At 31.8% G+C, this 24,675-nt stretch overlaps 1 protein-coding gene and 1 pseudogene across 3 annotated transcripts; both read right to left on the reverse strand.

The window, feature by feature from the left end:
• Window positions 1-903: 903 nt before the first annotated feature.
• LOC148618858 (solute carrier family 22 member 15-like) lies at window positions 904-13,344 on the reverse strand. Of its 3 annotated transcripts, XM_088578158.1 has the most exons (9): window positions 13,183-13,344; window positions 11,688-12,091; window positions 9,341-9,569; window positions 8,267-8,459; window positions 6,027-6,260; window positions 2,395-2,529; window positions 1,954-2,157; window positions 1,483-1,564; window positions 904-1,141 (listed from the first exon to the last, which is right to left on the reverse strand). In XM_088578158.1, exons 2-9 carry the CDS (start codon window positions 11,946-11,948, stop codon window positions 959-961), a joined length of 1,521 nt encoding a protein of 506 aa, XP_088434284.1. In that variant the 5' UTR covers window positions 11,949-12,091; window positions 13,183-13,344; the 3' UTR covers window positions 904-958. The 3 variants fall into 3 exon arrangements, with proteins under 3 accessions (XP_088434284.1, XP_088434286.1, XP_088434285.1); XM_088578160.1 differs by lacking the exon at window positions 6,027-6,260 and having other exon boundaries at window positions 13,183-13,341; XM_088578159.1 differs by lacking the exon at window positions 13,183-13,344 and having other exon boundaries at window positions 11,688-12,184.
• Window positions 13,345-23,313: 9,969 nt separating this feature from the next.
• LOC148618859 (toll-like receptor 2) lies at window positions 23,314-24,015 on the reverse strand (annotated as a pseudogene).
• Between the last annotated feature and the right edge of the window lie 660 nt (window positions 24,016-24,675).

Below are 24,675 nucleotides of genomic sequence, written 5' to 3' on the forward strand. Positions count from 1 at the left end.
GTCGGTTTTGTACTTTTAATATGATTTTATGCTTTGAATAAGAGGGACGGAGCTATTTGGCCATAAATTATTAGTGAGTTATTGATGATGTCTTGATCTGCGGAAATACGCGAGACTTTCTAGATATCCCGCTTTGCATCCGATTAAAAGATTAAACAACCACTTTCGAATGTGTTCCTACATTTTCAGCCATTCATGTCCATATTCTTTGCTTTTCTAATGACTCCCTACATATGTTTTACGTCCCTGTTATTGTTGTTTTCTTTGGAGTGATATATATTTCCTTGTTTGTTTTGTGTTTGAGTTTTATAACCAAACGAAGAATAAAATATCAATGACGAAGTCCTCATAACGGGAATCAATGCGAATTTAACCCTCGACCTTAGAAGCATCGGGACGCTAATTAGTATATCATGTCTGAAGTTAAGAATCCATCAACTTCTCAATTTAATTACAAAGTTTGTCTTTTTTATGAATATTCAGTTTCAATGGGATAATTATGTTCATGTTTCTGTTGTTGTTGTTGTTTCATTTGGTTGCTATTCTTTTTGTAGTTCTTTTCTTTTTTTTCTTTTTTGACTCGGTCAATTATGTATTTTTTCTCATGAGTATACAATTATTACTCTTCTCTTCATACATCTGATTAGAGTTATTTCTGAAAGATGTATAATATAAAATTTTATAAATAATTATGTACACTGAGCTTTAAATTAAAATAAAACACAGAATTAAATACCAGTATTACCATGCGCCCGCAGACAAAAGTTGAATTAAGTCTTTATTTTAACAATTAAAAATACTAAAAAGAAATAAAAAAGGCATATAAGAAAAAAAGAAAAATGTCTACGATGAAATAGATATGAATGATAAAATGTGAATGTGAACAAAAGAATAAATTTGAGATGCCAGATATGGAAGACTTTATTAATGAATGAATGATTGAAAGACATCATATAAGTCATAGCATATTCCAGCCCTCGTGTGCTATCCTAGTGGACTCTTTAGATGCAATAATTCTATGTCGACTTCTGACAAGATCGGGTAACGGTTTGTCGTAGGTTTCAGGAAGAAGTAGTGAAATAAAACCAACAAAACACATACAAGATCCATATCCAATAAAAGTTGATGTATAATGGTAAGTCTGAAAGATTAAAAGGAGAAAATGAGTAAATGTCACCCCTAAAAACAATAGTATAGTTTTACATTACTATAATAATGACGACCACGTAATTCACATGTGTTTTGTAAAGTAGCTTTAATATGAGAGAAAAGAAAAGCACTACGTCAAATGTCAGCGAATAAGATCTCACTTTTAATAAGAAGTCGAATGAAAGTTATAGTACTTAAGGTGACATTACAGGCAGAGTTTTTCCTTAGCTGAACCATAAACTCCAATATTTGACATATTTACTCCATATCTGTCAGCTTCACTGGCATACAACATTAGTAAAAATATTAAATTCTTCATTTTTTTCTTCATACCTTTGTTAAGTACACATAAAGATAACGACCGACAGTCAAGCCGCTAATAAAACACATAACAACAAGTGATGTACCCATACATCTGTAAAATATAAATAATGTCTAGTATACAATAGTTTTTATATGTCATTAGTATGTTAACTCTAAAAATGAAGTAATGTCATTGCAGGAATTATATTCTATTTTGTACAAAATCATGTAAAACAGTGTGTCATCAAGATATGTGAAGTATTGATGAGATATGAGTAGTTACTATGAGTTCGCAATTTTGTACATGGTTTTGTATATTCAAACATCATTTTTTATATGTTTAAAACAGCATGGTAACACTGAGTAATATAAACTTTTTATATAAGAAGATCTAATAGAAATTCGCTTAATTTTTAATATTAGTATGTTTTGGTTATGATAACTCCAAAATATATTCATGAACTTCTTGAGTCAGAAATAAAATCACATATCTGCATTTACCTTATAGTTGACGGAAAGACTTCTAGGGAAACTAAATAAAGAAGAATAATAGTTGCAGCTACGCCCAGTTTTCCAAATAAGGATATCCCTGTAATTATTTCGTCATCTTTCAACAAGTCGTTGACGATGGAAAGGAGAAGAATACAAACTAGTGTAAAGCCAGAAGACAGGGAATACAAAAATATACACCAGCGCCGCCCAATACTGAAATTATACAGGTTTACTTCTCTAAGCAACCGACTGAAAGTCAATCTAAAGCATTTCAAATTATGAGGCAGAAGTACTTTATGTGACGAACAAAATCATACTCGTGTACATGGTTTTTGGCACTGTTTTTATTCAGTTTTTTCTTGTAGTTGTTTTTCACTGCTTCTTTTTCTTATCACCAGTCTTTATCACCATTATAATAATAATGAAAAGAAATACTTTTTACTGACTTACCATTTACTAATTATCAAAGCAGTAAAAATGATAGGTAAATCTACGGAGTATCTAAGACAATTGTCGATGTATAAGTTATCTGTGAGATCCCATACTTTAGCCATTAAACATCTGTACACCAAACAGCTTACAAAACTGAAACAAATGATATGATTGTTATTTCATTTCTAACTTTGATGTTGAAGTCAATACTATTGCAATAAAACTGAATGTATATGTTATAACAACCATATGCTTCTGCATTCTCTGGTAATTGGAAAGTCATGTCCGTATGCTTGACTCTTTATAATGTCTTAAGTCTAAATATTAACCCAAAGATTTTTCAAATAAGAAGATGAACTATAAGATGTACAAAATATATACTAATACACAACAAGTTTCCTATTTGGAGTTGATGGAAAAGTCTAAGACTAAAACTAAAGGAAGTCCATCATTTTTTCTTATCAAAAACCGAAATAGCAGTTGCACAATGACATTACATGTACAAAGTAAACATTCCTTGAAAGTTTTATTTAGATTCATTCAGTGGTTTATATGAAGTTGCGGATACAAAATGAATATGCCCACCATTTATCTGAAATATGTAAGGTCAGTGTTGCACAAAAGATTCAAATTAATTCCGTTCAAATATAAAAACAGCAGATACATATGACATTTTCTAGCTTTCATTCTCTGAACGTTCACTGAAACAAATTGGGTACCCTCTACCATCTTTCGAGTCAATAGCAAAGTCCGTTTTATATATAATGGAAACCCAAAGTTCGTTCGGATCAAAATCAAATAAGAAGGTTCACAACAGCATTTCTTGAAAATTTTTCCCTGAAAGTTCTAAAAAAATAAATAAGCGGTTCAAGGAGATCCAAATACAAATAGGTGAACTCACACCACATGGCAAATCTAAGTCTTTGAAATTTTGGTTGTCAAAAGAAACCACAATACTCCAAAATACGATGTACAATACAGTTGAAGAAATGTGGACGGAAAAACAGAGTCTGATCACTAAATACCGCCTAGCCTTAAAAGGAAAGGTAAACCAACAACACTTTACAACATATTTTTGCCAAATATAAATTAGGTACCTCACTGAAGTCAATGGGAAGGGGGAAACTAATCAAAGGAACCAAGATTCGAGCGATAATCAAAGAATGTGTTTCAAGGATTAAGACAAGACAGGGAAAATAGACAAACACACAACAAAGAACATGTCATAAAAAACGCGTACAAAGAAACAAAAATAAATGAGCGACCAGAATTTCATTAAAAACTGGCGAATGGATCAGGTTCAACGGTATAGTTAAAGTCGTGAATTTCTGGCCTCTATGTATATATATATATATATATATATATATATATATATATATATATATATATATATATTTATATATATATATATATATATATATATATATATATATATATATATTGTTTCGTTTTCAGTTTCAGTTTACTTTTCTGTTGTTGGAGTATATGAAGGCAGCTATTTCGCTGAATCTGCCTATAACGATTTATGGGGCCAGTTGCAGCCTGCTCTGTGACATGAGGGTTTCTTTATTGCTTATCATATGTGACAGAAAAAAATGTTATGATTTTATCAAACGGTCGGCATTCCAATGGGAAAAAATTGTGATCCTCTTCTTGCTGACCTATTCCTTCATGACGCTAAAGTTATGACGCTAACTTTATAGCTGATCTGATAAAAAAAGAACATTGTTAAGCTAGATCTTTTAATCTTAGTTTCCGCTATTTAGATGTAGTATTATCGTTAAACAATACCAGTTTCGGTGATTTGATACATCGCATCTATCCCATATAATTTGAGATAAAGGATACTACAGACACTTTGAAATCAGCCTCATATCTTGACCTACACTTAGAGATCGATGGTAAGGGACAACTATTGACCAAACTATACGACAAACGCGTTGATTTTTCATTCCGTATAGTCAACTTTCCTTTCATCTGTGGCAACATACCTTCAGCACCTATGCATGGAGTTTTCATATCAAAATTCATACATTATGCCAGAGCTTGCCGTGACTGCGCAGATTTTTTGTACCATGCTGGACTTCTTACAGTTAGGTTTCTGGAACAGGGTTATGTTGCTACAAGACTGAAGTCATTACCACAGAAGTTTATGGTCGTCATCTTGAATTCGTGGATCGTTACGGTGTATCCATCTGCACAATGAAGACTGATTTCTTCAACATGTGATGGGTTTTCCTTTCCTCTTTCATCTATTCATATATTCGGATATATGTTTAGCTAATTCCAAACATTTAAGATAAAACACATGTGATGTTTTGGAAAATACTGTTTGAGTAATCATTATATAAAATACAATAATACCAATAATATAAATAGTGTAATTTCGGTATGCTGTACACGTGTCATAGGATTGAGTTTCTTATTGGTAGCATTTTAAGCAAATACTTAAGAAACGAGAGTTCAAGATAAATTGTATGCAAGAAAGAAGTACTCAAAACAAAATATATTGAAATAGGAAGCCAAATCCAATATTATCATCCAAGCGCGACAACTCTAGTGAAGTAGCTTTAAGAAACAATGTTTTCTTTAGTGATAGGCAGTTGGTCGAAACCGACATTTCGGTAGGAAAAACCTTAAATTATTCCCATAAAAACTTTTTTCTATAAAATTAGGGGTCTCAAGTTTTCTAACTTAAGAAGTATATTGGATGTATTTAATATAATGGAAAAAAGGTGTTTTGTTTGCATACGATAACGATATATTTGGTGAAAATTTGTAAAGATTAAGGTAAAACTTCCATAAAAAGTACGACCACAAAAATATAAATAAGAAATTTTCCATAGTGTATAACAATCTTTATAAAGCATTATGTCAGTGTTAATGATATTTTTATCAAGTCAAATACTAAAACTTATGCTTGATAGGTGTTTTACATTTATTTTCTTTATTTTTATTTTATTTTTTTTTTTGTTTCATGCGATTTGTTCCTTTTTTTCATTTATTTGTTTGGTTAGTGAAAACAGCTGCCGAGTAACTTCAAGTTGTAAAGGAAAATAAATAATTAATCTTTAGTTGTATGGGATACAGTACTTAGTAGTAAAATAGTATATAGAATTTAATAAAAAATTTAAAAAAACTTATGCAAGACTTGGACATCAGATGTGAATGTCAAGTTGCAACGTAGAACACGCGGAAAGTATCCACTTCCACACTGAGAGAGTTCTCTTGATTTTCTTCCGACGGGTATAACAAGACGGGTGTTTCTAGAGAAGCAAAAGACGTTTACCTTACCGCTACATCTTGTTCATACTTCAAGTTTTTAGTGAAGTTGCTAATTTATTCTGTATACTTATATTTTTTGTATTCTATTAAGTCAGTTTGTGTTATGTATAGTGTTTTGTTTGCTTTCTTGGTCTAGTCTTTGTCTCTGTGATATAAACATTCTGTTCTCGTTCTGATCATGCTCACCTTGCTTTACTGCATGTAACTTCCCTTTTCCGTTCTTTGTTTAAGTTCCTAGTTTTCTGCATTTTTCTATCCTTTTTTCTTTCTTTTTTTTCATTTTTTTACCCTTCGCCTTTGTTATCTAGCTTATTACCATGTTTAACTTTATGTTACTTCATATTTATAACATATTATTATCTCACCTTGCAATGCAAAGAATCACAGAGCTTGTGATTAGTTGCTTTGTTTTAAATACATCTAAATATGTATAAGTTCTAACACGCATGGTATTTATCACAGCTATTGTTATCTCATCACAAACAGACGTCACGTCGGGTTTGGTGTGAGAATTACATGACGTCATGTCGCTCAGCGTATTTTCTGCTTCTCGAAATTTCTGACGACAGCAATACCACCTAAAACTTTCTGGAAATATACTGAAATTAAGACAAGTACTATCTTTAAAAAAAGATAGCCGACGCGTTAATATTTTGTTCTTTCTACTTATAATTTTCTGCATCTCATTCAGGAAATAACACATGGCACGCAATTTCGATACAGTTTTTTTCGAATGCCACTATGTTATCACTATTTGGCCAATCGGGAAACAAAATTACGATCAGGTGTCCTGCGTTTCCATGGAAGAGCGTCTTTAAGGCCAAAGGGCGAAAATATACCGACTGTGTCGGAAAAAAAATGATATTTTATAATAGCGTTTTTTTTTTTTTTTTTGTTTGTTTTTTTTTTTTTTTTCGTGTGAATGGATAAACTAGTTCAAGGATGCACCAATTAAATAATGAGCTTGAGTGTATGAATAAAAATTACTTAAAAAGGTTCCGTACGTAGGCTGCATTGATTCAACGGATACCTACACATTCCCTGTGTATTCAGGCTCTCAAATTAAAACTAGTATGTTACAGTCGGTCCAGAACCATTTATTTCTGGCAATACTTTACTGGAGCTGATCGCAATATGAAAATTGTATAACATTGAAACAACTTAAGATTTATAGTTAAGTGGAAACCATCATGTATATTTATGTCTTTTTTATTATTATAATATCGCGTGTAGCACTAAATATTTCACACACTAAAGATCAGTTACGACATAGAAAACTCAATCATTGATTATGATATAAATTCTAAGAATGAATAATGCTTTTTTTTTTTTTTTTAAGTTTATGGCATGAATTAAAATGGTCAGCTATGATCTCCCAAAGTAACTTTAAAAACTTGTTATATGCCAAATTTATCTTCCCTATTTTTGCTTTTTTGAATATATGAAAATTAAGCTCAATTGTCGCTACTGAATTAGTTAACACTGGCATCTGTAACAACAAAACTGACCAAACACTACCACAACCTGAGAAAAGTTAATTGTTGTAATTTTTATGTAAACTGGAAAAAAAATAATAAGACGTAAGCATTGCATAGCAGGTAATGAATAAAAGTATAAGAAAAAAAATTTTTTCTTTTCTGTACAAAAAAAGGTAAGCACAACGTATGTATGAAAACGTGTTTTTTTATTATTTAGATTACAAAATTACCAATCATATAAAATTACAAATTTTGATATGCTGTGCACGTGTTTCAAGGAAAAACATCTCATCAGCAGCATTAAAATTAACTACAGAGGAAGATCTAAATTAAAAAAATGTATACAAGAACTAAAAGCCAAAAGTATTGAAGTAGAAAGCTATTTCAAGTACCAAGAAGTTCTACCATGTGCAATACAAGGAGTGAAGCCTTGGTGTTTTATGGATTTTAAAAGTTGAAATACTACAAATTTCGATATATAATATATGAAATGATTCGTGGTCAGAGAAGTCCGACTACTAGGCTGGTGTATACCCTCGGGGATCTTTGGTCCACTAGCAGTGGCATCGACCAAGCAGTTATCAAATACAAAAGTACCAATCATATAATACTACAAGTTTCGATCTGCTGTACAAGTTTTTCAAGGAGTAGCTCGCATCAACACCATTAAAATCAAAGACAAAGGAAGATCTAAATTTTATTTTGAAAAAAAAGTTGTATACAAGAAGAGAGAATGACGTAAAGATAATAAAAAAAATATTTTTGAGAAACTCACATTAATCGCTTTGTCAAAATATGTTAAATATAAAGATTTGTCAACATGTACAACAAAGTATTTCTGTTTAAACGCTTAATACTTAAACTTCTTTGTTTTAATTTCGATTAGCAACTCTTCACAAAAACTCGTTCTGCATGCTTACGAAAATTGAATTAGAAAGAATGTCAATTTGTTCATTAAATTATATATAAAAAAGAACAAAAAATAGTAACCCGGAAGGACATATATTGACCTAAAATGGTTTGTATTAGTCATTTCAACATAAAACTTCACGATTACAACAATAAACTTCACCAAAAAACGAGCTTCATTGTTTTAAAGTAGTGCACGGTTATACATAAATACTTACAAATACAGCCCAGACATAGGTAAACCTATTACACCAGATGTAATGGCGATGTATCTCCAATTATGGGTAATCGCTGCTGTTATACTCATAAAGATCGTACCGAGCCACCACAGGCAGGTACAAATACACACATCTCTCCAATTTCTACCTACATACTCTATATACAACACTGACGATGGTACCATGAAACCACCTACAAGTTTTTTAACCTTTGTTACATTCAATTTCGCTTCATTATAATTTTATGGAGAAAAATAATGTTTTTTTTTCTGGAAAAGCAAAGACATTTATCCTACCGGTGTGCCTGGTCCATTTCTTGTTTTGGTAGAGTTGGTTTCTTAACTTAGTATTCTACTGGGGTTTCCGTTGGTTTCTGTGTAAATAATTCTTTAGTGCTATTTTTTGTGAAGTTTGTAAGAAAGTTTTTTGATATGTGTTACTTGTATACGTCACCTTATAATTTGTTAGTTTATTGTTATTTTGGGTGATAATGAAATTACTGATACATAAAATATATAAACATATATTAAACATTGAATCTATCATCTATAAATACATGGTATTTTTTCATACATTCTCCTTCTATTGATAGCATCTACAAACTGAAATAGGTTCTGTGTATGAAAACTTTGCTAGCCGTTTCCATCTTTACAGCTTTATATAATTCATTATAATTTGGTTCTACCTAATCAGTTTAATTCAAACCAATATGCCATAGTACACCAATCAATTTTAAATTACTTGAAAACAGATTCACGAGTTAATAGACCTTATATGACTTAAGTTGAACTTTGGTAGGTCAATTCTTTGGCATTAACTCCTGTTTATATTACTGCCAATTAAATGCAATCTACGATATATTTCACAAATCTTCATTTAACTTTCAATGTAATATATTCCTTGTCATTATTTTTGTTTCTCTGTTAGTTTGATTTAAGTAGTGAAGTTATCTAAAACTGTCGCTATATCATTGCAATTTTTGAAAATAGTATACATGTACTCAATTAAACAAAACTGTATTTTATCTGTTATTTCATTTCAACAATGTTGAAAATATTCATATATAAGATTTACCGGCGAACAGATTAGCAAGGAACCTTCCAATGCCAAAACAAATGAAATCGGAGCAAACTGGAATCAAAGCGTGAGACAACATCATTAGGGCAAATGACAGGAACAACGCATGTTTCCTCCCAACCAGATCAGCTGTAAAACCTCCCAGTAGGGTTCCCACCGCCAGTCCGGAAGATTGTGCATAAGCTATCGTCTCCACATCGGAAGACGAATGGTTTGTGTACATCCACTGTTTAAAAAAAAACACAAGCATGAATTATTATGTCTACAGTACTCTCATTGTTCACATGGACGGTCGCCTCAATTTTACTAAAGCATAAAAGGGATCGAAGGCCCCTCAAAGTGGTGATATGTGCACTAAATGACAGCAAACTTCCGAAAGCGTCCAGTTTCAATGCAGGTGGAATTTCTTTTTGTTCAAACATTATTTTAAACGTATAAATTGAAAGAGAGGGAAAAGAATATTGATGATCGTGAACAAATCTCGAAAGATTTTTCTCAGAATTGAAAAACAAAATCGAAACGTTTTATATGCGTAACTACAGCAATTTTTTAATTATTACAAATGAATATAAGATGACTTGCCAATGTTTATGTCACTATTGTCTCAAATCCAATTAATCAACTATAACAAAATACAGATAGTCTGAAAACAGGATTTATGAGTATTTCAAAAAATTAATATATCATTATTGAATTGTTTTGTAAAGAGATTATGGGCCAGTTATTGGCCTTACATATTTCAACCTTCCTACCTAATCTGAATTTTTATTCGCAATTACATATTTATGAAAATCAAACTAGATCGTGAATACATAAAGTTCAAAGCACGGGTCTACAATCATTTCGTGTGCCGGACAGACCCGATGGGCATAATGCCGTTTTTTTAATACAATGTTATTGAATTAAAAAGTTAAATGGTATATTTTCTTGTACCTCAGTTCAATGAGTTGTTCATAGAAATCAATCCATTTCCCTTTTGGAGGTGATATTCCTATCAATGGGGATGTTGAGATTTTCGAAGGTTATCAAAGAAACATCACGTCCGATTTCTATGTTTGGGAACAGCTAACAAATAATTCGATAAAGTTAAAAAAAAGAGAAACAACTTTAACGATGAAGAATTTAATTTTAGATTTAATTGTTTTTGTTTTTTGGTTTTTTTTTATATTTTCAAGTACCAAGTGAACGATCAATATCTGTTGAATCTGTAGACAAATATACCTCTTAAGCAGTTATAAAATTGACCAGTTGGGGTTACTCGACACGATTCCTGACGCCGTACGAAGACACTACATACTTTATCAATGTAGTTACCTGTTGTCTTAAATAATGATAGGACTTGAGATAGTAGGCCATGACAACGACCACTATGAAATGCCCACCGACTTCTGCTTGAATAGCTCACAAGGTAGAAGACTATCATATATTAAATCAATGTTTCCTACTTCACTGAACACGTTCATGATATATTTTGGAAACACTCTAGCTATATAAAGTGGTACCAGGTCAATTCAAAAACTGTTATATTCGGTCATTATTACATTCACAAAAAGGGAAATAATAAAACTCGTTCCACACAGAATAGTGAAGTAAAAGTCGGTCATGACCGAGGTCACAAAACCCACTACGTACAGGATACATACCCTAACTACACTTAATTGGGTTTACTCCTGATCATTCGTAATTGCATGGACATTAACATTCATCTCTGACCATCAGTTAAGTTACTACAGAATCACGATTAGCTCGTTAGTCATCTAACAACCTCAAGATATCAAACCATCACAGATATGATAGTAACTGAAAACATGCGTCAAGTTGAAACTTATTAGTTTAAATTGTGTTCTGAACCAGTTTAAGTTAATTGTTTTTGTTACAACAAATATATCACAGATAGCCTACGTGAAATATAGTCAGACCAAATAAAATAATAGTCTTTGTTTCCTACTACAGCAAGAAACAACAATAGGGAAGGTAGGTAGCTAGGTAACCTAAAGGACACCAGGACCGCCAACCGACATAAACCCATCTCGTAGTTTTACGACAGGGGGTCTTAAAATACGGCTATTTTCATAAATTTTGGAAATTGGTCCCCGGACCCCAGTTGGATCCGCATATAGGTAGATAGGTAGGTAAGAACATTATTTTATTTTTCAAAAACATTTTACATTGAGTTAATGGGGAAACTATCTATTCTTAAACGGTGTTTTAATCCAAATGACCTTCAAATGTTTAGGCTAGGCACAAAAAAGGTAGGTATGCCAGCAGGAAACAAACATACTATTTTTTTTTTTGCTTCAGGTATACGAATCTTGTACAATGAATATATAAAATTTATGCTTACCTCTGGTAGATTTTGTACTGGACCAGAAACAGTTAAATTATCACACTGATTTTGTCCTTCTGTTACATTAGAATCGGAACATTTGTAATGGAACTTGGTTGGCAACTCCGTCAACAAGCCGAAGTACAATACCACAGATGTGGCCAAAACCTGAAGCCATGTCGACAGAAGGAACAACCTCTTTTGAAAGTATCCAAAATGTCCTACTTCATCGAGAATGTTTTCAAATGCCTTTGCACATGCATCAACACCATTATTCATTTTCACACATAATTTATATTATGAATGCTAATGAAATCAAAATTTCAGGCGTCTTTTGATATTTTTCATTCTGATATTCATTAATACAACCGATAAACAGTTCACATCTTGCCATCTGTTCGCGTACTTTGTTTTGGTAGAATCTGAAAGGATAGATCCATTAATCTTACGTAATTGATTACATCTTGTGTTCATTTTCTTTAAAGTTGCTTCGAGGTACATAATTAGTTGTAATGAATAAGGCGTCCTCCTTACTTTCAATGTACGCAAGTCAAGGTCAATATGCATGGTCGATTATTGATCTTTGTTATCGATGAAAAGGTTGACTTTATACAATACAATAATAACATAAAATTTGTTATGAATTTTTTGTTGTTGTTGTTTTTTTTGTTTTTTTTTGTTTTTTTTTTTTGGTTTTTTTGTTTTGTTTTGTTACTAATGTATAACATAATTTATAAAAACCCACTGATAAAAAAATTAAGTACGAACAGTCTATGTTACATTTTTAGAGAAGGTTAATAAATGGATTTATTGTAGTCAACTAAAGAAAAGACAATAAAAAAAACACAATTGGGCACTTTGTTTTAAAGAAATATGTGCAAAAGATTGCAATTTAATATTGCTTGTAGCAGAGAGATTTATGTTTTCCTTAAATTTTATGTGATAATTTAAGTACCAGTCCACATAAAAATCAGACACTGTTCATACTAAAGTGATTCATGGTGAACAAAAACCCACCGAACAAACAATATTTTTTCAGTCTATATTTTTACGTAATCTCCCACTAAAATCAAGAAAATCTACCAAAATCAAGAACAATAACTCTTGCAAAGTGCTAATTTTATGTACAATCTATTGAAATTTTATCTCAAAAGCGAAACACCCAAATGAAAAATTATGATTGGTTATGTGGTCTGTAACTGATTCTGAATAAGAAATAAAAGTGAATTTGGTGGGCTTTTGACATGCACGAATCACCTCCTCTCTGATCTAAAGACTGCTACTTAAAAGTGTATAGCATTAGACCACAGGGGCTAGCTCCCACTAGTATCCGTGGTTATATACTAGTGGGGAGTAATTAGACCCCGATGCCAAAAATATTCAGTTTAAACATTAAATGAAACTATAACCAGTCTAACTGAAAGCTTTCTAAAATTAAAAATGTAATGAGCATTTATCGATTTAAAGTATTACAACATCATTGTATTTCAACATGACAGAAAAGAAACTTTACCTGACTATTTGTAGCTGGACAACTACTGCCTTCTATACAGCCAGGTGATTATATAACCATTTATAAGTATGCCATGTGGTAATCGTTAACATCGATTAACCATCCTCTTTGATCATTTGCTTCATTGCCATCGAAACCAACAATAATTCCCTTCTGTATTAAAAAGGCTAAGTACTATTATAACTAATTATTGATTTCGTTGCCCTGTACATGTATACTTCACAGGCTGAAACGGGTTTAAGTCATACCAAAAGTTTTAGTAAAGTTTGACATAACGCTATACAGTATATTTTTAAATGTAAATTGCGTTTTCATGATAAACAGGGAAAGTGTGGGACGAAACCAAAAGGAATAAAAATAAACTAAAGTGCATAACTGTATAGGACCATAGTAAGTTGAAACGCAATTGGAGATAAAGACATTTTTTAGATGTAAACATACATACTTTTGAAGGAAAATGATTAAACAAAAATAAAAGAAAAATATTGGTCGAACTACCAATTTGCATTTGTGACCTTACCGATTAATTGTACGCAGAGGTTTGCTCCCAAAGCCCGACTAGTTAAATAACACTATAACAATAAAGTTGAAAAAGATAGCACTTTCGGTATATCCGTTACACCCTTCATTTCTGCACGATATGAGTGACGCTGACCATCAGCTAACTATTCCAATACTTGGTTTCGTTTTCGTGATAACGTATGTACTCAATACTGTTAGACCCGGTTTGCACTCATATATGGTATTTGTAATACATGACAGACTGAGGTTTTCTTAACGCCTTGGCTATCATTTGGGGTCTCACAAGGACGATGTAAAGCACCAAAGCGTTAACACAGCCCCCATGCATAGTCATACCCGTGAATGTGGGTCATGGTGTATTCGGGGACATTAGTTGTCATGTGACCACGTGCAGTCATTAAATTCATTAAATGCATTATCACGTGATTTAATGTCGATCCCTGACCTAATGATCCAACTTGTGATCTCCAAAAATATCTCAAATGCCGAATCCCAAAAGGGATTATCCACGACCAAGAGTACATTCACGGCATGTATGTTTACAATCGATTCTAAATAATAAACAACCAGTATTTCTTTGTTTTTTTTTCATCTAGGATGGAAAAAACACATCTTTGGCTTTATTTTCGTATTTTGTTTTCTAAAATACAATCGGCAGAGTTTTTAATATTTTTTTTAATCACAAATAAAAACTTTTGGGTAGGGGTCTGAAGAAGGAGGGTCGGTAGGGTGACTGGAAACATTTTTAGGCCTAAACGGACGGCCTATTTATTACTCCAGCAGTGCTAGAGGTTGTCTGGCAAGCTATTTTCTGACTTGGGTTGGGGTAAGGAGGAACGGAATTCCAACCTCTTACATTGTAGGAGTAGTCTATATGTACAAATAGTATGAGGTTTAGGTTTAGAGTTTCTACGGAAGCGTATTGGGAACATGGTATTTCCTTTTTTTAATTTGTTATATAAAATTACTTATTTGTTATATAAAATTATTTATTTGTAATATTTTTTTATATCAAATTATTAATTTGTTATATCAAATTATTAACTATAAATTAAAAGCTGGTTGTTATTCAACTCCATTTTTCTGGAAGTTGACAGCCATGGGTAAACGCTATTTAATTGAGTACTATTTTAGAATGCATCTCACATTTATATATAAATGAAAACTGGGCATAGTATAACAGCATTTAATACAAGCGGACATGTCAGAGAACACACATAATAACTCAAATCTGTAAACAAAATGATTTTATGATATTTATTAGATAAAAAAAATCCTGGTCCCAAGGGCCTGTGATAAATATTTGCATTTGTTGAACGATTCCGTTTTCTGTTCTAAAATCTGCTCTTAATTTTCAGAAGACAACCGCCTAGTTTGCAAACAGTATCAACAAAATATCGAGCAATTACAAAGGGGTCGTTATTTGTTGAATAAGCTTCTAGCCAAAGCAAAGTTCTTGAAAAGCCGTCAATGCAACCATGAATACAAATTCCGTATGGCATGAGTTTATCGTAAAATCCATGTGCATAGGTAGTTTGGACCTTGATTATAATAATTTCTTCGTTTCAATTTTCGACTTCTACATTCTACGCATTCGGGAGCCTAAACATTTTATTATCAAACACACTGTCTCTTGGTCTACAAATAACCCACTGCCCACACATTTAATATGCATCCATCTGTACCCATGATATTTTCCGGATCGTCGTATTTCTTTAGAAATGAAGTCTGCCACATCTACGAAATTTGACTTGTATTTTTAAATATTTTTTTTCAATGGCAAAATACGCATAAAGCAGTCGCGGAGGTAGGCAGATTATTTAAATTGCGTTTTATTAAGAACACAAGTTGAATATGGTCCATATTTCTTCACATTTTACTGGAGGAAAACTTGAGGTCCAAGGTAAAATAGGACCTTCCTTTAACATATCTTTTAGGAGTTTATGTTCCATATACGTACACGTATATCATGTTCATGAACTTTTTGATGTTTTGTTGCACATGGCATTGAGGAATCTGGTAAGTTGGGGTAGTCTAATTAGCTGCCCATTACTGTAACATGAAGTTTCAGAGACTCTACATTATACATATAGACCTTATGTACACATAAAAGTACAGTATACATGTAAGTACATTCCCGAGCAGCTCAAACGATTTTTAGTTTTGCTATATATGTATATGTCAGACTACATGTTCTGACAACTCTTGATATGATTTTTAATTTACCCTTTGTTGTTTATGACTTCGTGCCAATAAAGTAAAGTTTGTACATGTACATAAAAATGTAATTTTAGTCACCTTTATACTTAAAAATTGTATAAGTAAATATTACTCTTTTTTCAGATGTTTAACATAGGAAATATTTTATAATACTTAAAGTTTACTTACCATTTTTTGTTTAATTTCCGATTTATAGAAAACATTATGACTTTATGTACATTTTATTGTGTGTAAAAAGTTTATGAACTGTACAAGCATGACGGATCCGTCAAGTCTACAAATGTTTAATCAAGTATGTTTTATACATGAACAAAAGTACATAAAGGGTAAACTGGCTTTTGAAATCAAAACAATTATATTGTAAAAACAGCTGCAAAACAAGAACTATAGTATACAATTTTTGTCCAATGTATCATTTTTCAGGTTACAAATGTATATAAATTGTTTGATACAAGATTTAGTTGAAATATTGATTCTGAAGTGTTTAACCTTAAAGTCCTTCCAAAACCGGTATTGTGATTTTGTTTCATAAGAATTCGAATGTTATCTGTTGAGTACATGACTGTAAGTGGGACAGTTTTCCATTATACACTTGTATTCTCCTTTGCTAGAGAACTGTTTAACTAGGACTAATGTAAAAACAAAGACCTTATAGATGTAAATTCTTAGCAAGTTACACACTACTAATTTGGTCCTAAGGAAGAGTAATTGACAGACTTTTTAGGGAATTGAAAATGGAGCATCCCGAATTTGCCTATATATACATGTATATGTATATCTTTAATATAATAGTGTCACCGCAAAAAAATTGCGATCGTATATATTGATTTGGTGCTGACAGCGGCGTCATTGTTGGCGGCGTCCGTGTCGTCGTCGTCGTCTTACATATTCACTTGGTTTTCGTGCGATGACTTTATAGTTATGGTTGATCAATTGTTATGATATTTCGATATGATTTACTAACTGCTAAAAGAATGCTCCTATTTAATTTTGAGTTTATGGCCCTTATCATTTTAAGATACCACACTGTTGGTTTCTGTTTATCTAAAAAAAACTGAGTCCAGAATTTTACCGATCTAACCTACATAAAGTGAAATGGTCAATTCTTAACATGACACAGCAAGTTCAACACACGCATCCATGCAAGTACACCTTCAAGAAAAAAACTTTGTAATGTGTATATGACTTTACTCATGGTTATGGCAAGCCATTGTGAAATTTGTTCCCCATTTATTGATATCAATAAATATTTAGTAACATATGTTGCTGGATATCTATCAACATGTGCATAATTCAATTATTGATATCAATAGATATTTAGTAACATATGTTACTGGATATCTATCAACATGTGCATAATTCAATTATTGATATCAATAAATGGAGGAGTTTTCTAGACAATGCAAACCCGTTCACCCTACCGTGCACCTGGTCCATGCTCCCAGTTTTTAGTGGAGTCCGAGTTGCTCATTTAATTCTGTTACTTTGTATGTATTATTTTAGTTACTCTATATTCGTTGGTGTGTTTGTCTGTTGTCCATGCCTGGTCTCTGTCTCTGGATTACATTCTTTTGATTTCCGCTAGAATCTTGGTTCCCTTTATTACTCTTTCAAGACAAAACGTATGTATGTTCAAATTCAGGCAAAACCAGATTGTATCCATACTTGCCTTTCGGGCAAAACTAGTCTGTGTCCACACTTGTTTATGAATACGAAAAAAGGTGATTCTAGATTTTCGGGGTGCCTCGCTTCAAATATTTTTTTTTTCAAATAACATTGAATATATTACTATTTAGTACGCTGCAGTCACTTAATAGAGCATAAATACAATACCTACGGGGCGCCGAATGGGACTTGATCTTTTTGTAATCAAAATCAATTTTGTGTACACAAAATTGAATTCCGTCACAACAAAATCATTTTTTGTCGTACAAAACTATGTTACACAGATTTGTTTTATGATCACTTCAATTTTGCAATGACGCAATTCATTTTTTGAGACATAATTCAGTTTTGTGAGACAAAATTCAATTCTGTGTCACAACAGTCAGTTCTGTGTCACTAAAGTCAATTTTATATGCAAATTGGTTTACAGAATCCTTTGGATATGCAAATGAATTCAAGATGTGCAGTATCATGTACACGTGTATTACAAACTTAAAGCATTCACTACAATACAGTGAATAAGGTACGAATGTGCACGGTTATAATAAAGCACATAAGTGAAAGAAATATCGGATATCGTAATCGTATAACCCACTGTGTCACTTAATCTTGAATCTTAAGATAGATTATTTGAGCGGGAAAAGAAAGTTAGACACGTACTCTGTCGGTTTTTCACCTCGCCCGACCTGTTCCACTCAACCGAATTTCTTGTGTCATTCATCAATAGAATCTGAATGAAATAAGGAATATATCTGTACCTGGCAAAAATCGTGAGGGATACATGTAGTGGAACAAAATAATCTTTCACCCACTTTGACAGATTAACAAATTGCACCGCACAACACATTTCTAATATGATTTTCTTGGCTAATCTGACATTTCATTTCTTTTTCCAGCAAAATTTGGGACAAATACATTAATACAAATTATCTTGTCAAATTTTAACAAATTTGGTTGCTATTAACAGGTCGGGCAAAAGCATATTATAGTTGAGTTGAAAGATGTCAGGAGATAATCACGTGATTAACCAGGAGAAATCCCAATAAATCGAAAGTTGAAAAATCGCGTATTTTAAAACCTGTTTTATCAAACAAATCTCATAGAAAACGTATAATAGCAATTTTAGTCATTTCAAAACAGTTTAACTATAGAATGCAACTTAAAAGATTTTTTTTTATTTCACTTAAAACGGCCTTAACCGTCCTGCGTTGCTCGAAGTAATCGGAAACCTGCGGTTACTATATCCAATGAGAAACCTTTTTACAAAATCGTGATGAGAGAATTCATTTGCATATTCAAATGATTCTGTGAACTAATTTGCATACAAAATTAACTTTTGTGACAAAATTCAATTTGTCTCACAAAATTGAGTTTTGTGAAACAACATTGAATTTTGTCTCACAAAATTGAATTTAATGACACAAAATTGAATTTAGTGACACAAAATTGAATTTTGTCTCACAAAACTGACTTTCGTGCCACAAAAATTGACTTTTGTGACACAAAATTGAAAATTTGTAGTCTGTTATAAATTTTGTTCATCTGAATTCATTTTTGTTGAACAAAATTCACTTTTGTCTGTACAAAATTGAATTTTCAGTACAAAACCACAAGAGTCCCATTCGGCGCCCCGTAATACTCACATAAATAATGTTCCTCGATAAATACGTTGTACAATAACGTGTCCGACCTAAGATAAACTTGGCCATATTATCAAAAGGTTATGGTATATTTGATTATTCAATAGTTAACGCGGACTAAGCTATATTCCAAGATATATTTTTACAATAATTCACCCATTAAAAATAAAAGCTAAAGTTGTAGCCCAACCCTGCTCTCTTTGAATCACAAAAAAACTTCTCCAGCTCCCTATAAGGATGCCTAGTCTGTTTTTGAAGTTACCAACTAACTCAAGCTTCAGTACAACTATTTGACCGTTTTATTATTAACTGAAAAAATGGTTAATACAATGAATTGCGAAGACAAAATCATAAATGAATATATTGCATCGATAGCTGACTTAATGATAGATATCTATGTACACATTTCTAACATTGTACTTAATAAAGATATTTTGCCAGACTCGTGGCTTATTGGAAATATCATACCTATTATTAAGAACAAAGGAAGTAGTGCCGAGGCTAAAAATTATAGACACATCACATTAATATCATGTCTTGGGGAGTTATTTACATCTATCCTTAATGATAGATTAGGAGAAATTACCAAACATTTAGAGATTTTACATGAGAATCAAGCCGGTTTTAGGCAAGGATACTCGACAACTGATAACATTTTTTTCATTATATGCTCTTTTTTTGTTACTTAGCGTTAGAAAGAAATTAGTTACATTGCGCTTTTATCGATTTTGAAAAAAGCGTTTGACTTTGTTCATAGAAATTCATTTTTACATAAACTTGTCTTAAACAATATTAATGGTAAATTCCTTAGAGTCATTCAAATATGTGTGACGATGTAAAGTCACGAATTATTTACAACAATGATTCAAATATTATTGCTAGTGATATTGGAGTCCGGCAAGGGGGAAATCTGTCTCCCTTGCTCTTTTCATTATATTTAAATGATCTCCAAAACTCTTTTGCACAAACTGTCTTGAATCAATTTCTCGTGATCTTGAGAGTGAATTGTTTGTATTCCTAAAAATATTTCTATTATTGTATGCAGATGACACTATTTTGCTAGCTGAATCTGCCAAAGATTTACAAGATCTACTAAATAGAAAGAGTAATCAAGGGAATCAAGTTTCTAGCGGAAATCAAAAGAATGTAATCCAGGGACAGAGACCAGTCATGAAAAACGGAAAAACACGACAAAGGACATAAAGTAACTAAAATAATACATGCAAAGTAACAAAAGTAAATGAGCAACTCGGACTCCACTTAAAACTTGAAGCATGGACCATAAATTTTCAGAATATTGTCATATACAGAAGTTAAAAATTAATATTAACAAAACTAAAGTCCTTATATTTTCAAAAGGACAAATTTCAAAGAAATAAGTTTTATATTGAAGATGAAGAGCTTGAAATTGTGTCAAAATATAAACATCTTGGTATCTTTTTTGCGAGGAGTGGTTCTTTTTTTACAAACTCGCAAATATATGAGAGAACAAGCTTTAAAAGCTTTGTATATTTTTACTAGAAAAAGTAGGCACCACAAGTGATCAATAGCATGTCAACTTGATTTGTCTGATAAAGCAGTTATTCCCATGATATTATATGGTTCTGAAGTATGGGGCTTTGACAATTTAGATCTGCTTGAAGGCATTCATTTCAAATTTTGTAAACACATTTTGCATTTAAAACAGTCAACGCCATCATTTATGGTATACGGAGAACTTGGTCGTTTTCCAATCTCTATCAGCATAAATTAATTTCTTAAGTTGGCTTCAGGAAAATGATAATAAAATATCATCCCTTTTATTGAAATTATTGTACGTCAATTTTATTAACTATGGTTTTGAAAATAAAAGGTTAACTTTTATCAAAAAGATTTTTGATGTTTGTGGGTTGTCAAATGTTTGGCGAGCCGCCGACACATTTCCTATAAAATGAATAACATTAAGCATTTAACAAAAATTAAGAGATATTTTATTTTACAGGAGTGGTTATCAGACATAGAAATTTCTCCAAAAAAATGACTGTGCTATCGACTGTTTAAATCAGAATTGAAGCTTGAAAATTATATATCAAATTTACCTTTTGATCTTTTGTATATATTTTGTAGATTAAGATGTGAAAATTACTGTCTACCCATAGAGTCAGGAAGGTGACGAAACCAACCTCGTAACGAGAGAGTTTGTAACCTTTGTGACTCTGTGGATATCGGTGATGAAACTTGATTTTGTACTCTTACACATGAAATGTATTTGTTGTGTTGTATATATTAACATCTCTGTACTATCTATTTATTTATGAGAATAAAAATTTAATCATTTCATTCAATAAAAAATGGACAAGTCTATCAAGAAGTAAATAATATTCTACTTACTACATACGCACAAAAATACTTTGAAAATAAGCTTTCTATAGGAAACAGATTATTTCTTTAAATTCTGCTATTTTCGAGTTGGTCAAATGGTTATTTAACTTTTAAAAAAGTAAAAAGTCTCATAGATAGAAAAATCGGAACTTTTAAATACATTATATATCTAATAGATAGAAAATCAGAACTTATTAATACATTATATGTGAATGTTATTTGTTATGACTCTAGATGAGAGTGCATGTACATTTATTTCACATTTTATAAAAGTTAAATAACAAGAAAAAGAATCATCTTTTGGTTTAAATGATGATTTAACCATAGTTAGACATAATTAAGTGCCTTTTATTCTGCAACTAAGTTTTCTATTATACAAATAAAAAGTGTCGAATAACCCAAAGCTGTATTCCTCGTCTCCTGGTCCTTTTCAGTTAAAAACAGTTAAAAAACGTCAAAAACAGGAAACAGGTAACAAGGTTAAACGTGCCCTCACCAACCGCTGCGCTCAAAGATTGCTGAATAAAATGAACTATTTTGGACAAATTTCGCTTCTTTCATTTAGAATATGTGGTTGCAGGATAAAAACAATACATGAAAATTGCCCAAAAAAATCAATATATTTATTTGTACTCGCTTCGAAACAGTCAGTTAACTACCCTAGGTTATAAGCGTTTACTTACCCTCCTTGCTTTTTACTCTTTATTAACAGTTTTTTTATTTTCTTTTTTTTTTCTTTTTTCTTTGTTCTTATTGTTGTCGGTTCATTCACATATGAAATGTGTTGTTAAGCTTAGAGATTTAGTTATATTAATTACAGATAATTACTCATTTCGTGTTGATCACTTTCGTTTCTTTTCTTCTTTTTTTTTTAATTTTCGTCCGTTCTGCTACTTCCTGTTTGTTTATTTTTTTTTATATTTTGAGGGAGAAGTGTATTTCTGCCTTTTTTTTATATGAATGGCATTTATTTGATTAGGCTATGATAATGCCACCCGTTATGGCCTTTTACTACCTTTCATTATGTGACGAGCTTCTTTTGAGTTGCATCGCGGTTTATGCTAAAATGTTATCAATTTAATCGTAATCGATGTATTTGAAAGTGCAACAGACAAATATTTAATTCAACATCAGACACATGCATGTACAAAAGGACAAAACACAAACATGCATCCCACAATATATACAGTACGACAACTCCAGAAATTTCTAAGGCTTCGGCGTTTAGTTAAATTAAGTATTTCTGTCGAAATCAAAATTTTGCAAACTGGAAAAAGCTTTAAATATATTCCAAATACCTTAAATTCGTTTCTGGTCGGCGGAGGAGGAATTATTATTACAAGGCAATTATTATTACATTTATTGACATCCATTTTCTAAACCATCGTTGCAACGATGGCAGACTCTATTTTGTCTCTGTTTTCCGGACAAGCGTCCAGTTTCAATCGGAAATTCAATATTTGAGCATCTAATTTTGGCTATATATATTCGGTCAGTCATGTTGAGACTAAATGAAAAAGGTTCCAGTTTAAAATGAATAGAATTCTCTCCTGGAAGAAGAATTCATGCAATAAGTTTTTCTTCTGCATGGATCAAACAATCGTGTCGGTAAAGCATCTTTACTTAATTATCCTTGTATTTGCTTTTTTTAAAAATTTTATTAGATATTTTTTTACTATCTTTGATAAAAATTTCCTGTTTTGTTTCTTAGGACATCAAAGTATCACACTGCGTCAATAATAACTACGTGACAATCGGTGTCAACACTACATATAAAAACTTTTTTCACAAACGCGGAAAAGACGGAGTTCTTTCCTTTATTTCGACCGTTGAAGTTAATGACACATTTTTTCACTTGGTTCCAAAAACAAAAAAGTTCTACTGCATTTTCATCTGTGCTCCAAGCAGCATAAGATGTCAAATTAATCATAGAGTATATGGATGCATTCATATTCTTGAATTTTATTTCTTCCAATAAAATTGGCAAAATCGACATAGTTCCTTCTTACGACAATTTACTTTTTGCAAGCGCCAGTTGGAATAAACACCATTCGTTTTTGAGAAATTGATTGAATGAATAGGAAGAACAATTTTACTAGCATTCAAGTTGTCAACAACTTTGTGTGCAAAAAAACCGTACAAGTTCGAAATTTCTATGGGGAATACAAAGTTTGAAGCCTAATTGGTGCTCTAACTTTGGTATAAGGTTGTCTTTCACCCAGTTAAGATCATCATAGCAAAAAATAACGTACGCAGTATATTTGTATTCATCCTCGTCTATCATAGAGTGGTATCGTTACCTTGACATAATTTTGTATAGCTGGAATCGATTGCAACAGTATATAAAAAAAGTTGATGACGTAAGAAAGCATACTCCAGGGCATGATGAAACAATAATGATTAACACTATGTTCTTTACGAGCATACGAGTGTCACACCTGTGTTCATTTACATTCTAAATTCTAGCTGTTGATGTAATGTGGCTTATTTTGTTATTTTTTTAAGAAAGCAATTTGAGACCTTCCATTTCTCCAAAAATAGTGTTACAATCTGACCACGTTGAAATAAGGTTATTGTCCAACTTGATTTCTTCAAACTCCTTAAAACGTCCGAAGAAATTAGTAGGTATTTCACTCAGTTCCATTCTCATCAACGTAATGTTTTTGAGAGACCTTTAAGTGGATCAAACATATTTTTATATCTTCGACGTCAAATTGTATGGTGTTTTTAGATAAGTCGATTTTCTTCAAATTTCTGCTCAAATTTGAAAATCGCGAGTGAAGTATCCTATGTTGAGAGATCCTTCTGAAAAAGAGAATCCATCACATTCTGAGAATTTCAGTATGCGCAATGACAAACTATTAAATGCACACTTATCAATCACCTTTAGTTGAGTAGAAAGTCTGACCACAGTGAGTTCTTTCAACAGTTTTAGTTCTGAAAATGTATTGTTTGGTATGACATATACAGATATGTCGTTTAAAGAAAGTTTTTCAAGATGAACTAAACAACGTGTGTTGTTTTGTAGATCGATCAGGTTAGCTAATCTGGTGTTGGACAGAAATAGCGTTTTTAATTTCCGTGG

The sequence above is a fragment of the Perna viridis genome, chromosome 4 (genome assembly GCF_037379345.1).
Source record: "Perna viridis isolate PV_CMFRI_1.1 ecotype Kerala chromosome 4, ASM3737934v1, whole genome shotgun sequence".
Taxonomy (NCBI): Eukaryota; Metazoa; Mollusca; class Bivalvia; order Mytilida; family Mytilidae; genus Perna; species Perna viridis.

Bases quoted from the DNA above. Each gene is read 5' to 3' on its own strand.
- LOC148618858 (XM_088578158.1), bottom strand. From the start codon at position 11,948: ATGAATAATGGTGTTGATGCATGTGCAAAGGCATTTGAAAACATTCTC. The intron at 8,460-9,340 runs GTAAATCTTATA...AAAAACTTGTAG, and splicing joins CCTTGCTAATCTGTTCGCCG to GTGGTTTCATGGTACCATCG. The intron at 2,158-2,394 runs GTAAGTCAGTAA...GTATAATTTCAG, and splicing joins GCTTTGATAATTAGTAAATG to TATTGGGCGGCGCTGGTGTA.